The following is a 17,561-nucleotide window of genomic DNA, read 5'->3' on the forward strand; positions in this document are numbered from 1 at the left end:
CTCGGGTCTCGGGTCGGACACCAGCGTTCGGTCCAGCGCGGGCCTGGACTGCGAATGCGGCCCTAACCCGGCTCCCGACCACCAGATGCGCCTAACACACAGGGGGACCCACCATGGGCCAGGGAGCAAGTGCTGGGGTGCGCTAGGGATCCGCACCCCGCAGGGCTGTGGCTGCCACCCGCATCCACGGGGGAGCTGGGCGGACTGCTCGGGTCGGACACCAGCGTTCGGTCCAGCGCGGGCCTGGACTGCGAATGCGGCCCTAACCCGGCTCCCGACCACCAGATGCGCCTAACACACAGGGGGACCCACCATGGGCCAGGGAGCAAGTGCTGGGGTGCGCTAGGGATCCGCACCCCGCAGGGCTGTGGCTGCCACCCGCATCCACGGGGGAGCTGGGCGGACTGACCTCTCGTTGATGTTGTCCGTCCGCAGGGTGTAGACCCGGTCGATGTGAGAGATATGGAAGACGGGCTCGTCGCTGGAAGGGTCTGTGGGCAGCTTCACCAAGACTTCGTTCAGGAAAATGGGCTGAAAGAATCCGGGCCAGGAGGGGCTGGGTCTGAGGTCTCCCCTCGGCAGAGGTGGGCGTGGGCCTGGTGTCCTGACTGCGCCCTGGGGCGCTCCGGAAGGGTTCAGGAAGCACAGCCAGGGGACAGGGCCGGTCCGGGAGGGGACAGGCCACGGGCCGCAGCACTCACCGTTTTGTACATTCTGAACTGCGCGTTGGACTTGGAGCTGAAAAGCTTCTCCGAGCCAGAGGAAACGGCAAACTGCTTAACCATGTAGGTGAGAAGCAGGAAGTCATTGAAGAGAAATCCGTGCAGCTCCTTATTGCTCTTGGTCTTGTATAATTTCCCACTGTGCAAGAGCTTCCGGGGCCCCAGGCAGTTGGTGAGGGAGTTGAAAATCAGTTGCTGCAGGAGAAAGAAAATGCCACCTTGTAAGTCCCAGCAGCACCAACCCCCCAGTACCGAGAGGCCAGGCCCGGGCCTGTGGGCCACACCGCAAATCTCGGTGGTGGGACAGTGGTGGGAATCAAGTCTCCTGGTTCTGGGTGGCCCGGTGGAAATAATACTACCATCCACAGACACTGACTAAAAAATTCAAGACAAAAACCCCAGCTGTCTCTCTTACCAGCCAGGAGGGTGACACTCCAAGGGGCGTCTGTGGAGGGCAGGACCAGAAGCGAGCACAGAGAGGTGTGGACCATGCACACGTGTGCATGCATGTGTGTGTGTGTGTGTGTGAAGCCGGGGCCTGCCCGGGTCAGCACAGCCTCACCTCTGCAAGGCCTTCACACTGCACGTGTGCCTGGACCCACTCCAGTCGGTCTGAATTCTCCTTTTCCCGAACTCCTTCGTTCACTTGGGAGCAGAGCTCCTCTGCCCGCTCCAGGGCCAGCTTCAGGGAGGAGAGGTCCACGTGACTCTCCAGGGTGTTCTCCAGAATCTGGGGGACAGCACGGCATCACAAGGGAGCGCCTCCCCTTTCAGCCCACCCCAGCCACCTGTGCTTACTGACCACTCACACCTGTGTGCGGATCTGCTGCTCTCTCCCTGGGGCCTGGGGATCAGCCTTACCGCAGAGGGTGCCTCTGTTCCCCCCAGCCACTGAAGGCACCGGCCTTCAGCGCGAGCCCTTCAGTACAGACTGGCCGCATCTGTGACAAGTGTGTTAGTTGGCTGAACGGCAAAGTGGGCATCCCCATCCTTGTGAAAATCCTGATGAAAGCAATGACTCCTTGGCCACACGACATGCAGTAAAGTCACACCCTTAGCATCCAGGTGACATGCATTTAGTTCATTCTGAAGCAACTCCAAAGTGCTAATGCTACAGGGAGAGGCCAGAACGCAGGCTTGTGCAGTCCCTCTGTCTGGGCTTTTGTGCTATAGCCTCACAGCTACACAGTCCTGTTTACAATGCAGATGCAACAAAGCCTGAAAGCCTCAAGTTTTTACGCATTGCTCATTTGGTGGCAAGCCTGACCTGAACGGTATTTGTTCTACTTTCAGTGATTACTCACATGTCACTGTAGGGATGTGGTGGGTCAATATTTGGTGAAAAGTGCTGCCCCAGGTTTTACTTGGGTGTCATAAATATCTGGTACTTAAATTACAGTCTAAATTCTGCAACATGTGTGCCCCAGATGTGTCAGTGAAGGGCCAGGGTCTGTATTAGTGGCTCAGTCTGCACAGGCAGCTATAACATGGGGTCTACGCTGAGTTCACGTAGCTTACAAATCAAAAAGGAATATTCAGTAGTCTTGCATTATTCCTGCTGTTTTTCCCTGTAAGTTTTATCAGTAATTGGTGGAATAATGATCTGTATACTGCCTTAAGATGCCCACACGGCTTATGTTGGAAGACAGAATCTTGACTTGGGGAGAGCTGGAGTCCTGAGCGTGGTGAGGACACGCTGAGCCCGAGACTCGGGACGTCTGGGTACAGGCGCTCCGGGGCCACATGAATTCGGATCTCAGCAGACAGACAGCTAAGCTGTGCTACTGGGGCACTCCGCACTATCTCTGGGGTCCAGACAGCTTCCACAGCGGCACACCTCGGGGGCCATGACCTCGTGCAAACAAATGTGCTGTGGCAGTGTGTCCTGGGGAGTTTCTGGGAAGCAGCGTGGCAGGTGACCCAAGTGCCATCAGATGCCTCCTTTATTTTCCCAAGTGAAGGCTTCAACCCTGCACGCACACACGTTCCTTTGCACGTTTACACACACACACACACACACAGAGAAGCCTGGTCTGTGGGGCTCTGGGGCACAAGGTGCTCCCTCAGCTCTTGGCCGCTGTGGGACTCAGGGCCCAGTTCCTAGCGGGAGCAGCGGCCGGCTGGGGCACTCACACTTCTGATGAGCAGTGGGTAGCGGGTGATCCTCTGCATGGGCTTCAGCAGGAAGCTGGACAGGGGCATCCCTTTACATCGAGGGTCCGACGCCAGCTTCTGTGAAACAGCGGAGAGGCCTGTGAGAAAACCCTGGCCCTCATCAGAGCAGTGGAAGCGCAGGCCACACACTTTTTAGAGTCCAAATTTCTTTTAACTCAAGTTCCAGAATGACACACCGTCAGGTTAACCGCAGGAGTCCTTCTGCTCACTGCCAAGCCCAGCAGCTGCTTGGCGGCTGTCCTCACACACTAGGTGGCCTGCGTGGCTGGCCTTGCGCAGCGCTCCCCCGCTGCCTCCCCACCTCATGGACTTTCTGGGTCTCCTCCACCCGCCCACTGGAAGGCAGCTGCTGCTTGATGCCCACGGCTGACACCCAGATGTTCTCCGAGCTCCACCCTGGCCATGTGATGCACCTCCTTACCTGAGGTCCCAAAGCCATTTCCCTGTCTCTACTTCATTAGAAACAATTGCTGCCATTTTTAGAGCACCTGCGTGAGCCAGGTAACAAATGTGCCTTTGCCAGTGCCGTCCCGCTGCCCTTTCTTCGTGTGGCCCAGTGACCCATCTCAGGTTCAGCTTGTGCTCCCACCTTGGCCAGGTTCTGGCCTTGGACACCTTCCCTCCTTTCCCTGACCTTCTCTGGCTGCTGTTAGCAGGCACCACACCAGCCCCGAGTAACTCAGGAAAGAGCACCGTGGTTTAGGTGTCTCCATCCGATCAGCCCGAATGCTCAAGGTCAATGACTGTATCTCATGTGCTTCTACTCCTAGTGCTAGCAGCACCTCAAGAGGAGCTGGTACTCTAGGGTGGCGACATTTCGCGGCTGAGAATGCAGGAACTAAGACAGACTAGAGACAGTTCTAGCTAAATGGATGCACCTTGAGGCCATACGCTTAAGTGAGATAAACAGGACACACGTGTGTAAATACCGGATGGTTTCTCTGGTGTGAGACACTGAAAGTGTAAACGAGAACCAAAATTTGTAATAGTTATTGTGAAATAGGAAAATGGTCCAAGGGGAAGGGGAACTGGGTGGGGATGGGGGGAGGAAAGAAGGGAAAGAAAAATAAAAAAAGAAGGAAGAAAAGGGAAGTAAGGCTTTTGTAAATAGGGAAGAGTTTGGAGGGAGGGAAAGGGAATGGGAAAAAATAAGAACCAAGACACATCATGTACAGGTTCAAATTCCCAATGATGAATGTGATCCTAATGTACACCTAAAATGTACCAATTTAATTAATGAATAAAAAATGCATGTACTACAGTTTACTTCATCATTTCCCTATCTTGGACGGTAAAACTGCCCCTCCTGTTGTTTCTGGATAGATCTGTATCTGTGTTGATCTCTATGCTGCTGTAACAAGCATCTCTGAACTTTCACCTTTATCCTCTGTGAGGTTTTAGAAGTATCACTTTGGGATACTGGTTATTGCTAGATTTTGCGCCCCCACCTCCTTTTTTCTTGTGGTACCGGGACTGAACAGGGCCTTGTGCCCGCTAAGCAAGTGCTCTACATTGAGCCTTATTCCTAGATTTTGCCTTTTGATGTAACTAACACTTTGCTTTTCATTATGAGACTGTAAACATTATTATTTTTATTATTGCTGTAATTATAATGATGTTGACATCTAAGTTACAGTGTCACTTAGAGAATTAAAAAATAAATGGTCAATGTCTTATATGACAAATTATTTTATTTATTTATTATTTTGGTACCTTGGGACCTTGCGCTTGCAAGGCAGGCAGCAGCACCACTGAGATAAATCCCAGCCCCTATTTATCTTATTTTAAATTCTATTATCAATCATTTTAAAACATGAAGGCTACTAATCCTGAATTCACCTAAATATTTGGATCACGTTTGGTTTCTAGGATTGTAGTTTCTGAATTTCTTCTGGTTTGTTTCTAGGCAATCTCACCTGCCACACTTCTCACCCCTGAAGGTCACGGCCTCCATGCCTCGTCCTGGACCCCTGTGCATCCAAGGTCCTCACAAGGAAAAGCACACTGACCGTGTGCTGAATGCTCAGTATGTGCTGCTCTCTGAAAGCACTGCCGATTAGCTTGGCCCTGGGTGTGTGGGTAATTCTGCTCACCCAGCCCCTGGAGCCAGGCAGCTTGAGCAGCTGCCTTGTTGTAAGCAAGTATCCTCTCCTAGTAGCCGGGGACAGTGCTCAATTATGTGAAGTGTATGTTAATTGAGTCTAACAACTTTATATTTAACTTAAAACTTTTTATGGTTAAATACAAATTCAGAAACAGGCACTAGGGTCAGCGCTATTGTTGCCCTGTAGAATGAACAGTTGAATGAATGAATGGTTGTTGCATTTTTTCCTGTGATTTGTAACAATGATGTAATTTGGAATAATCTATTCCTTTATAATTGAAATAATTCACCATTCTATCCATCAGACGAATTCAACTCCTCTGAAATAATTTTCCCAACCTCCTCAGTTAACAGTATTTTCAGATTTTTTATTCTTATGAAACCAGCTTTCAGGAATCAGGAACCAAGAACCAGTTTTCAAATTTTGGTAGAAAATTATAATTTTTGTTAATGCTTTTATGTTGATTAGTATGCATTTTGGAATTATATAAGCTGGAAGAGATATCTGTACATCCATTCTTATTATTACTTGTTTGTGTTGTTTTCTATTTCTTTTACTCCAGTTATATTTTTTCCATCTAGTCCTTGGATATTTTGGTATCATTTGTGCTTTTAACTTTATTGTCTTCTCTATTTTCCTTTTGGAATTTTTATTCTGTCTGAACATCTTATACCTTATGCTGAATTATTTTTCCCATATTTAATAATGACAATATTAAATTATGCATCACCTTAAGAGACTGATATCATTGTGCAAATGGTCACAATAGTTCATCAAAGAAAAGAAGCATATAGGAATGTGGATTTTACTTTCACTTCTCTCACCCTTCTAACATGTGTATAACAGTCTCTATGGGCAGGGGACTTAGCTCAGTGGTGCTGCTGCCTGCCTGGCAAGCGCAAGGTCCTCAGTTGGAACCCTGGTACAAAAACACCCAAAACAACCAGTCTGTATTGCTGAGCAACCGAATGAAAACGACTTCTCCAAATGTGACCACCAGCCCAGTAACCAGCTGTGGGAAGCTCGCTGCTGTACTGTTGTAAGGGAGTCAGTGTTCATTACAAACTCATTTGCAGTGTCCTTTCCGCGTACAGTTCTAGCTTTATTTCTCTTGTTTCATCTCTGACTATGACTTTGTGGAACAGACCCTTTTTGCTTCGGTTTCTGGGAGCCTCGATGATACCAGAGTGTACTTCTGGTGTTCGCACAGGATCAGATAGGCACTTTATGAATTATCCTACCCTGCTACATTTTATCCACTGAAGCAAGCTATCTTCTTTCTGGACTACCATGGTTATTAAATAAATACAATTTACAAAATGAAGAAAGTGACATTCTGAATGTTTCTCTGAGAAGTTAAAGTAGCAGGTAAAGTCTGCTTAACAGTGGTGCACGTCTGTAACGTCAGCCCTCAGGAGGCTGAGGCCGGAGGATGGTCCTTAAGTCTGAGGCCAGCCTGGGCTGCGCCACAGTTCAAGGCCAGCCTGAATGACACAGTGAGACCCTGTCAACCAAACAGACACCCGCCACTCCTGCTGTTCGACGGGAGAAATCACAGCCTCAGTGCCATGAAAAGTGAGTCAAGAGGCAGCATCATGCTACCGAGACCCTCTGCCACGTTTACATTTTCCCTGGACACGGCCAGGGGCAGCTGTCTCCGCTGCTGCTGCTGAGACTGCCTCACAGCGGGGAAGCTGCTGCTCGGGCCCAGCAGCCGCCTGCCTGCTCTTCCTGCAGACACCTGCAGGGCCCAGAGTGCGGTTACCTTTAAAAAGTCTTTGAATTCCGCGTCTTCATCCGTCTTCTGCTGTAGCAAAGCTGCCCCGTTCAGCTGGCAGCTGCAGAACCTGATGTAAGCCTGCATGTGGGACAGTCCGGCCGCCAGGATGTCCCCGATCATCTGCACTGGCATCTTCTCTCCCCCGGTCTTCTTCCGGACCCGCAAGGCCCTGCGGACAACACATTCCCGCCTGTTTCTCGGCCAAAGTCCTCGGCAATTAAAGGATGAGTGCCAGGGTGACCAGTGGAGACGACACCACCCTGGGAGGGGAAGGCCGGGAGGAAAAGGAGACAGCAGGCCCAAAGCTCTGCTGGCCCGGCCAAGCTGAGGAAAATGCTAGCAAAGAAGAAAAAGAAAATGAAGCCTACGCACACGACTGTCGTTGGCCTTCACAACTGGTTTGGCTTCATTTTAACCTCGGAAAGCAGTTTCTTCTGAGAAATTCTAACCAATGCAATTGAACCAAGAAGAAGGAAATTCCCGTAGTGTGTGAGGGAAGAAAAGGGCACAGTAGCCACAGAGGCTGGGCACAGGCAGAGGGGCACCGTCAGGCCGGGACTGCCCATCCGGGCCGGGGCATCTGTCCTCACAGGATGAGGGACAGAAAGGGACTCGAGCTCGGGACTTCACATGGGGCTAGTGGCTGCCAGACTGGACAGTAGGGCTTGGCCCTGAGCTGAGGCTCCTCCTGCCAGAGCCGTATGTCTTAGAATCACAGGTCTTAGAGCCACACATAGTATATTGCTCGTTTGATGATTTAATTTTGTCTTGGCTTAATTATTTTCTTTGTTCTAGTTCCTTATTTTTCTCAATAATGATGTGTTTTGTGGTTATGGAGCATTTCGCAAAGTGAGATTAGAATGAAACCCTGAGGGGGCTGAAAACAGCTGTGTTGACCGGAACTCACTTCAGCAGCTTTGTGTTGGACATGATGAGCTCTTTCCAGTTAACGAAGATCAAGGCCATTTCTCCTTCTGTGAGAAAGCCTGACTCCGCCATCCGCTTCTGAAAAACCTAGGTTCAAAACAGAGGAGAAATATATTAGGGGCAGTGAGGACACACACCCTAGGCATCGTCTAAATCAGTGTTTTCATACATTCAAACTCTCGAGGTCACGGTACTTCTAAAAAAGCATAATTAGGACTGTACATTTGAGGCTGCACAATTTCCTACTGTTCTGCTGTCTGAACTCTGATCAGGATGGATTCTTTCTCCTGCTGAAGAGGGGCTTCTCTGCCCCGTCCCAGAGGGACACCAAGAAGGCTGAATGGCCCGGCCACAAAGCACCCAAGATGAGGAGGCCGGACTCCAGCCAGGCTGAGGACCCAGAGTTCCTGGACAGTCTGTGAGAAATCCAGCGGTGACTTCCGCTGCCCTGGGATGACCTCGAGCAGAGGCGGAAGGAGAGGCTGGCGGGTGCAGGGGAATCACGATGCTCTGTCCACATCCCTGCGTGTACAGACAGCAGACGCCTGTGTGCGCACAGCATCCTTCCGTAGCTTCACCAGCAATGTGCTGAAGCTCAAGGACGCCTGAAGATAGAGGCTGCGGAGTCTACAGAGTCACAAAGCCCAACACCGCTCCCTTTGATTCTAAGTCCAAGTCTCCACCACATAACACGACCCCAGGAGTGACTTTAAAAGCCTCAAGGAAATACGGCCACTTTCTGGAACAACTCTTCTCTTACGCGATCTTTCCAAAGTACCCAGGATGGACACAGTGCTCCCTGATGAAGCTGTCTACGGTCCCCAGTGGCAGCAGCAGCAGATCTGAGCTCCCTGAGGTCTACAGCTGAGATGTCCCCCGCTGACCCCACCGGCTTCCCCGGGCACCTGACCTGCCAGCCACAAGGGACGACTCGCAGGTCCCTCGGCCCTCTGTGCCCGCTCCGCCCCTCCGCTTCCGGAGCTTGACTGGCAGATCTTCAGCCGGGGCGGCCCTCGGGGGCCCCAGCCCCACCGCGCCCCACTGTGCTCATCTCCAGCGGGCCCTCGAACCGGGGCACCGGCGCCTTCCCGTTCACCTCATCCCTGCACTCTGCTCCTCACACCGATGCGTGCTGGGCTGAGCTGCAGGTGGAGCCCGGTTTCCGCAGAGGCGGGCGCTCCCTCTGAAGGGGGCACTGTGGCACCCCCTGAGAGCAGGCCCCGGAGAGCCCAGCTGCTCAGGGCTGCCACGGAGGCAGGGCGCGGCTGGCTGTCAGCTCCTCCGTACGCACTGTTTATGCCACCTATTTCTTTCTTCTACGCGGCACCTTGTGCTGGGTCAGGGAGGGGAGCGAGGGCAGGGGAGGCTGGGCCCCGGGAACTCACACCGAGACGGCAGCCGTCACCACATCCGTGCTCTTCCCCTAAACCCTGATCCCGACACAGCTTCCCGCCCCTACCGCTTCCCACAAGGAACAGAGTGGGAAGAACCAAGGCCCCAGGCGTGAGGCGGGGCCCAGGGTGGGCGAGCACCTGTCTCTCACCTTCTGAACTCCAGCCAGAGCCCTCCACGGCCATCCCCACCCAGAGACGGCTCTGACCAGCGATGGGTCTGATGCCCTCGGCCGGTGGTTCTGGTCAGAGGCATGCGGACACCGCATCCAGTCCACTCAGGACGGCAGAGGGCCAGGCTGGTGGTGCTGCTCTCACAGAGCTCATGGGCCAGGGGCAGAGGGGGTCCCCAGATGGGAGGCGCAGGGCAGGGGGTGGTGGAGCAGGTGCGCTCTGTACACCCAGGCACCCAGGCCAGGCCTCTGCTCCCCTCCGCCAGCAAGGCCACAGCCAGGTGGCCCGGGCAGAGACCCTTGTCCTCCTCAGCTGCTTTCTTACTTAACGGCTCTTCTCACTTGAGGAACTCCACACATTTACTGGGAACCAAGAGCCGTGGAAACCAAAGAAAAATACGGTCTTCCTTTGTTCACTCAAACAGAATCCACCTGAAGGAGCTGCTCTCAACAGACGGCCGTCACCAGTGTAGAAGCCACTGGTCACAACAAGCAGAAACTAAATATGGAGCATTTGTTTGGAAAATGTTTTACAATTTGCTCCTTGTAGATTTCTTTTTTTGGTACCGGGGTTCAAACTCAGGACCTTGTGCTTGCCAGGCAGGCACGGTGCCACTGAGCCAAATCCTCAGCCCCCTTGTAGGTTTTCTAAAGTGACACAAACATTAGGTGAATACTTCTACTGCTTTATAATTCCTGTGCAAATGACAGGGTGAAAATGCCAGACGTCAAAACAGCCGAGTAAATACAGCGAGGCAAAAATGTGAGGTGCAGTCTGGTTGAGGCCTCTACACATACTCCGTACCCCTGTCCCTCTTTGCTGGGCCCCACAAACAACTCAGGCATCTCCATGTCTGCTGGTTCTCTGCGCGTTAGGGAGCCCAGCGGCGGGGGAACAGAGCCCACGCCCTGCCCGCTCCTCCCGCATCAACACTGCAGACAGCGATCTGAAGCCGTGGGCTGCTGGGATCCGCACCCCAGGGGCGATGCCTACCTGGAGGTGAAGCAGGGTTCAAGCCCCAGCTCCAGAGACGAAACAGGAAAAAGTGAGGCCGCACTTCCGCTCCGGGTGTGAGAGCCCGGAGGTGCTGGCCGCCGTGGGGCGCTCACCTCGATGACCAGCTGCAGGTCATCCACGTACCGCTCCTCCGTCTGGATCAGCTCGTGGATGTAGCCCTGTCTCTTCCTCTCAGCTGGCTGCATCGTGTCCAGGGCTTGGAGATCAGCGCACCCTGTGGAAAGACGGGGTACAGCTTACAATTATTGTAGTTGTTTCTGCAGAGAAGACATCGATCAGCAGATGCACTGGGCTGACAAATGCTGCTTCGAGAGAGCACCACTCTCCGGGCCCATGGCCCGCTGCAGGCGCCACAGGAGCGTGGGCCGCTGGCCTGAGACATGTCAGTGCGCTGCTCAGTGCGCTGCTGTGGTCTTCAGAGTGGCCACGGCAGCCTAAGGACTTTCAGAACCGGCTCCACAGACAGCACCTGAGCTCAGCTGGCAGACACCACCTCGAGACATTTTTTAATTTACTGAAATGATTCAATGAATCAAACACTTGAGGCCAGTGTTTTCCAAACTGCAGATCTTGAGCCAACAGTGGGTCACTATCCATTTAGTTTTTTAAAATGCTGGTCAAGCTCAGCATTAAAAAAATAGTGTATTGTCGGCACAGCTTTGGTAAGTATTGTGAAAGTTCTTGGCTACACACACACACACACACGCACACAGTAATGCCTTGGCTCAGGAACACTTCTGTTTGGAAGCTATTTGGTTCTCAAACAAAAGTGTTCAACAAAGCTTCTGTTCACAAACTCCACATCAGGTGACAAACAACCACAGCTGTCTTCCCCTCACAAACATAAATGTGGCTATATTCCCCCAAATTCTAAGATGAATTACGTTTGTGAACCAAGGTACCACTCTGTGTGTGTATTTGGGGACCAAAATGTATTCTTACTTTGAGTTACTATTTAAAAACATTTAAGAAACATGTCTGGATTTCTCAAGGAAAGTTTCTGAGGTTAGAGAACCTAAAATTCCCAGGGCCCAGCAATTCCCGACAAGATCGCTGCTTTAACACAGTGGATGAGGAACCCCCAGTCTGGGGTACAGTGCAGGCGCCCCATCACAAGTGGCTTGGAGGAGTCACAGCACCTGGCATCAGGGCGAGGGCAGTGCGCTCCCTCTGGCTCTCCTTCCTCACACAGCACATCGGAGCTGAGCCAGATGTCACGCTGTGAAGCAACACATCCCAGAGTCACTCAGGAGGCAAGGGCCTCCTGATGCACTGCGGGGTGGGGAATGCCTCAGGAACTCCTCAGGCAAAAGCAAAAACACGCAGGTGTGTGAAATAAAATTTGTGGGAGGCCACGGGTTTGGACAGACAAACCGATACAGAATTTAATCACAGACTGAGTTTTGGTTGATTGCAGAAGGGCCTGTAGCCAATTAACCAACTAAGCTCCAACCAATTAACTAGCTCCACCCAATGATCATTTGGGTGACTAAATTGTAGCCAATGAAACTGTTTTCTATGCCTTTTATTTTTTCTATAAATGCTATCAGATCACAATGTTGGAAGTCTCAGGATCTGTTCTAGTAGCTACTTGATTTGTCAGTTGTTTTTGATTTGTTTTGTGTGTCTTTGCTCAGGTGAACTTTTCAACAGCACCTGGGAAGCTGTTCCACCAGGCAGCCAGCGGCACACTTCAGAGGGTCGGGAGAGAGGAAGGCAAATGAAGCCCTTGTTGTCCCGGAGGCCATCAGGAAGGGAGCAGAGATGTGTCCTAGCGCAGGGCTTGGGAATGAGGGGCGCCGAGACAGATCAGACGGTCACAGTCAGACAAAGGGGGCCACAGAGCAAAGCCAAGACCAGATCTTAAAAGTTTTCTGACTCCCTTTGTATCTCCATTAATATTTGTCCAGACCTTGGATTACAGATCACCTCACTGAAGACAGACTTTTCATTTTCTGCAGATGCGGACAACAGCTCTGAAACATGGCTGTCAGGGTGGAAAGGACGGATTGGAAGAGTGCGTGTGGCAGTACCAAGAAGAGCTCATAATAAGGCCGCTGAGTTCCAAGGGGCCGAGCTCTGTGGGGTCTGCACTGCACTCCGCTGTGTGGCAAATCGGGACGCTTCACAGGGACATTTGTTTGGGCTGCTGTGCAGTGAGCACAGCAAAGGTCTGGACAGCTGGCAAAACGGAGCTGCCGACGACACTGGCGGTGCTGTCACAGCCAGGTGGTGATGGACGCAAAGGGACGGTTTCTGAGGTCAGCCCACCTCTCGGCGCTCCGAAAACTCCACTCATTCATGCTCTGTGTCCAAGATTTCTGACAGTGCCACTGCTACTATCACTTGGTATTTTCTCTAAATGTACTCGTTTGAAGTTAAATGTGGCTGTTACTGTTTCTTCTAAGTCATTACTGTAAATATAATCATTACGATGCGCCGGCCTGGGTACCATCTTGTAGGCCGTGCGCCGTGGAGCCGGGGCTGCTCCTCTCACATTTTGGGTGACAGTGGTTTACACTCCACCTCGGGAACAGGAACACTGGCCTCTCCGTGTGGATTAATGGCTTGGGACCCAGGGAAAGCTCCAGGTTCTCAGTGATTTCCAAAGCGTTACTGATGGGTGGAGACAACTCTTGTCTGCAGGGACCAGCGCTTCATTATCACGGCTCCTAACTTCTGCCCTCGGCCCTCTCTCCGGTGTCCTGCACCTCTCTGCTCATTTCTTCCTACGCTCATCTCCCGGCCAGTACTGGCAGCCCTATCTCCACAGCCACCGTCCCTACCTGGCCCGCTCCTCCATGACCGCCCCTTCTTTCACACTGCTCTTTTCAGTTGATGCTGCTCTCCGCTGAGTCCAGCATGGGTTCAATGTCCTTCCCATCCTACATTTAAAATACACACAAGACCCTTGCTTCAAGGCAGCTCGCTCCTCAGCACCCTCTCTCGTCTCACTGGCCCACCCTCCCGGCCAAGCCCCGCTAACTCTCCTCCTCACTTCTCCAAGACTGGACACTCCGCTCTGTCCCACCGCTGGGAGGACCCAGCACGCAGGAAGGTGGCAGGACCTCAGTGTTGCCACGTGCAGGGTGCTCACTTGGGCTGTGGCCACTCCGCTGCCCACAGCGCGGCTCCTCAGCTAAGCTGCTACTCTGCTGGCCTGAATCTTTCCTCCCTCAGCCTTAGGACGCTTTCTGAGCATCTCCTCTGCGCGCCATCAGGCTCTCTCCTCCCTGCAAATCAGCCAGTACCAGAGTGGGCTAGGACGTTCTTGTCCTGTAAGGAAAACCTGGACCATGTGGACTGTGTACTGCTCTTGTTGGGCCACGACACACACTGGCCTGTCAGGGTCTGAAATGCCCTGACCTCAAGAGACAAACCCAGAGTTGCTAAGGTTTACTTGCCACAGACCCCTTTTTTGAGGGAAGGGAGAGTAAAATGTTTTGGTGGAGAATTAGGGTTTATGGATAGAGTGAACCCCCTTGCTACCCTCAATACCTGTCCTGCCCAACAGAGTAGCACTGGCGACAGGTGACTACTGAACACCTGAAATTTGACCCAAATAGCACTCTGTGACGGAACTGAGATCTGTACTTTACCACATCCGTAACGCAACTCCTCCTGTCCTTGCTCCGTACAGCTGGCTCCCCCAGCCCTTTGCCAGCGCTCAGGCCCTGTCTGACAGTCACAACACACTGCGCACCAAGCTCTGACCGTACCTGCTAAGTGGTGACCGTCGTGTGCATCCTGGGCCTCCCTGTCCCCAGATCCGTCACTTACCTTTCTCCTTTCTGTTCTGCAAGGGGATGGAGCCTGCAGCTGATTTCGCTAGGCTCCCATTCTAGCTGGCTTCTGCCTGAGTTTGGCCACAGACAGGAGGTTCTAGCAGGAGAGTGAAGAAGATGGGCTGGACTAAAAAAAAAATCTTCCCACCCCGACGGTGAGAAGGCAAGAAAGCTTTTGACTCTGCTGGGAGAAGACTGGAAATGCTGGGCTTGCGAATCACTCAAACTTGGAGTCCAGGAGTCCTGAACTGGATTGACACAGAAACTGGCCCTGGCTGGAGACACCCCAAGGGTGGCCGGCCAAAGAAAAGGCATAGCTGGTGTAGACGGCCACATTCCCTGTCCTAGTTCCACAGGATTTCCACAGAAAATCAGGTCTCAGTAAGATGAGCATAAAGTAAAAAGATTATAAAAATATGGAGCAGATCTATCACAAATTAAAAATGAGCATTAGGACCCCAAGAACATAAGCTCATAGGAAAAAACACAAATGGAGATGTAAAATATATATGTTTACACAACTCAAAACATATAGGAAGGGCTTTAAGACATAAGTAAAAAAGTAAAGCCTATAAATAGTGGCAAATATTGTTATGGAAATTATAAATAGCAGACGAAACACATCGGAGAAAAGAATTAGTAAATCTTAAAAACAGATCTAAAGAAATTACTTAGAACACAGCCCAGAAAGAGATGGAAAACATAAAACAGAGGTTGTGAGACACACAAGGACGAGCTCCAATGAATACCTCCTAGGAAGAGAGACGGAAAGACCAGAGGCAGGCAGTGCTGAGATTAAAATGGACGGGACGCTGGTAGAATTAACTGAAAAATCACGCAGTCCTTCAGTGTAGGAGGAACAATGGCTTCTGATAGAAAAAAATGAAAAATAAGTCCATAAATAGACTGCAGAACACCAAAAAAAAAATCATTAAACAATCAGAGAAGTAAAGCCAGAATAAGCACAGAACACAGCCATTGCACTGGCTGCACATCTCAACACGAGACAGTAAAGAGAAAACATAACTGGCACTTTAGAAACCTAATTGTACTACAGTATGTATATGAGTGAGAAATGAAAATGATTTCAGGCAACATCAGAGTCACAGACATAACTGAAGGAACGGTTAGGGGATAGGTTTCATAGGTGGGGTGCAGCTTAGAGGCACCACACTTGTTAGTGTGCTGGTCCGAGTTTCAGTCCCCGGACAGGGAGAGGGGAGGGAATAGGACAGAGATAGACAAGTACTTCAGGAAGGAGGAAACCGAACAAGGACATAAGGAGATACAAGCCACAGCAGTGACCAGAAATAGTAGTCTATATGCCAAAAAATAAAAAAAAAATCATTGTATAAAATAACAACATTAATAATAATAATGGCTCAGTTGGTAGGTGATATAAGGTGGATTTAAGACACAAAAACAACATAAAAGAGAAGACCCCTTACAAATAAATCACTGCTCGACACTGATCAGAACAGAGGCACTGTTTAAATTTAGAGTTCATTAAGGCAAGCATGATGCTAAAAATGGAAATGTAACTACTGAAAGAATGGACATAGAGCACATAATTTCTAAACCAATAAAAGCAAATATAGGAAATAAAAGATCTCAATGAGCCAGGTGTGGCTGCACATGCCTGTCAGTAATCCAAGCACTTAGGAGGCTGAGGCAGGAGGATCACCACAAATTTGAGGCCACCCTGGGCTACATAGTGAGTTCAAGGCCATCCTGAACTACACAGTGAGAACTTGTCTTAAAAAACAACACACACAGGGCTGGGGATTTTGCTCAGTGGTTCCGCCACCTGCCTCCAAGCACAAGGACCCAAGTTGGATCCCAAACACACTCCAAACACACACACACACACACACACACACACACACACACACACACACACACTCCCTCTCTCTCTCACCATAAAACAAAACAAAAGAAAATAAAAAAAGAAAGAAAACAAAAAGAAGTCCCTATGCTGCCAGAATGGGGTGGGAGGGAATACAACAGATACAGTTAAAAGCATCAAATCATTCTCATCAATGAAAACAGCTTAAATCTGCTAGTGAAAAGAAAGACTGGATTAAGAACACTGAAAATAGAAATGCTGTAAATAGACAGCCGGGAAAGCTGTACAAACAAATTCTAAAGTAGCAGCTGGGGAGTTTATTAGCGGCCGACAGCTTAGGGTTCCAGATCTGCATAAGACGATTTCCGTGATTCACCTGGAAGACGCAATAGTTTCTGATCTTACCGCAAACAGAAGGCCTCAAAGTATGACATAAAAGATAGTTACTCCCATCTACCCGCTAAAAAGAGGAAAAAAGACACAAGTATAATCAAAGTAGTGAAGTTTACCATACGTCTCAAGGAGAATTAGTAAGAATGTGAAAGATTTTAACTTTAAGCTTGGTTCGATGGGCATATACAGAACAGAATATAGATTATAAGAACTCATAGAACGAGTTTCAATAAATACCAGAGAATCTATTGTTTGGGAAAACATCTACCGAATACAGCAGGAACATTACAGATTTAACATCATTTTCAAATGTTTTCGTTGAAAGAGGCGCTAGCCGGAGTGTGGTGACGCACGCCTGTAATCCCAGCACTCAAGAGGCTGAGGCAGGAGGATCACTATGAATTCAAGTGTTGTCTGAACTACACGGGGAGAACCTTCTTAACAAAAAAGAGCTTCTCAGTACCCCAGGCGGCATACTTGGCCATCACGAAAATGAACATCCAGGACAGCGTTACCCAGCCCCTCTTCTGTGGGGCGAGAGCTGGGGATGAAGCCTGGCTCTGCAGGCGCTGGGCAAGGGCTCCCCACTGGATTCCAACCCAGCCCCTCCCTCCCCCTCGGCCCCTCTGGCTCCTTTGCTCCGTCCTCCTTGGCTCTCCAGACTCCTCCTGTTGAGCTGGGGCCCAGTGATCTGTTCAGGCTCCCGGCTCACAGGGGTGCAGGTTTGCTGCCACAGTCACCACCTCAGCACCTCTTCACACGTACCCTCCGCTCGGCAGTGTAAAAGGCCGGTCACGGGGACATCGCGAGCCAGCTCTGGGCTATCTCCCTAACCACCCCTCCTGCACCGTCCTTTTCCACATCGGTGAGGACCTTTCACACCTCTCTCTTCACACGCCCCATCGGATCCACCTGCGGCACCTCCAAGACGCATCCCTGCCTCGGCCGGCCGCTCCTCAGTGGGATCACCCTGTCACCTTGACCCAGGCCCGGTGCTCCGATATCTGAACGCGCTTCCTTGCTTTTGTTGTCCTCCCTGCATGTGAATCTAACAAGCCAGGAGATTCCTTTAAAGCCCTGTTGCTCCTTCCCTTGCACTCCCCAGTGGGTTTTTCTCATTCGAGCAGAAAGCCCACAAGAGCCTAAACAATCCCCCCCCACCCGCCCTGGGTCCCGGGTCCTTTTCACCCCTCCCACTCTGGCTCTGTTCCAGCGGCCTGGAACCCTAACCCCGACCTTCAAACAT

General features: G+C 51.0%; 1 protein-coding gene across 1 annotated transcript in view; it reads right to left on the minus strand.

The window, feature by feature from the left end:
* Itsn2 (intersectin 2) overlaps positions 1–17,561 on the minus strand; it is a 101,675-nt gene that overhangs the window by 5,063 nt on the left and 79,051 nt on the right. Inside the window, exons 29-36 of the mRNA XM_033762143.1 lie at positions 10,384–10,505; positions 7,690–7,796; positions 6,768–6,951; positions 2,856–2,954; positions 1,285–1,452; positions 702–917; positions 357–531; positions 157–262 (exon numbers count right to left, since the gene is read on the minus strand). Coding sequence (XP_033618034.1) covers positions 157–262; positions 357–531; positions 702–917; positions 1,285–1,452; positions 2,856–2,954; positions 6,768–6,951; positions 7,690–7,796; positions 10,384–10,505 — 1,177 coding nt within the window. The remainder of the gene's footprint in view (positions 1–156; positions 263–356; positions 532–701; positions 918–1,284; positions 1,453–2,855; positions 2,955–6,767; positions 6,952–7,689; positions 7,797–10,383; positions 10,506–17,561) is intronic.

This window comes from Fukomys damarensis, unplaced genomic scaffold (genome assembly GCF_012274545.1).
Source record: "Fukomys damarensis isolate Sample0158 unplaced genomic scaffold, DMR_v1.0_HiC HiC_scaffold_2, whole genome shotgun sequence".
In the NCBI taxonomy this organism is placed as follows: Eukaryota; Metazoa; Chordata; class Mammalia; order Rodentia; family Bathyergidae; genus Fukomys; species Fukomys damarensis.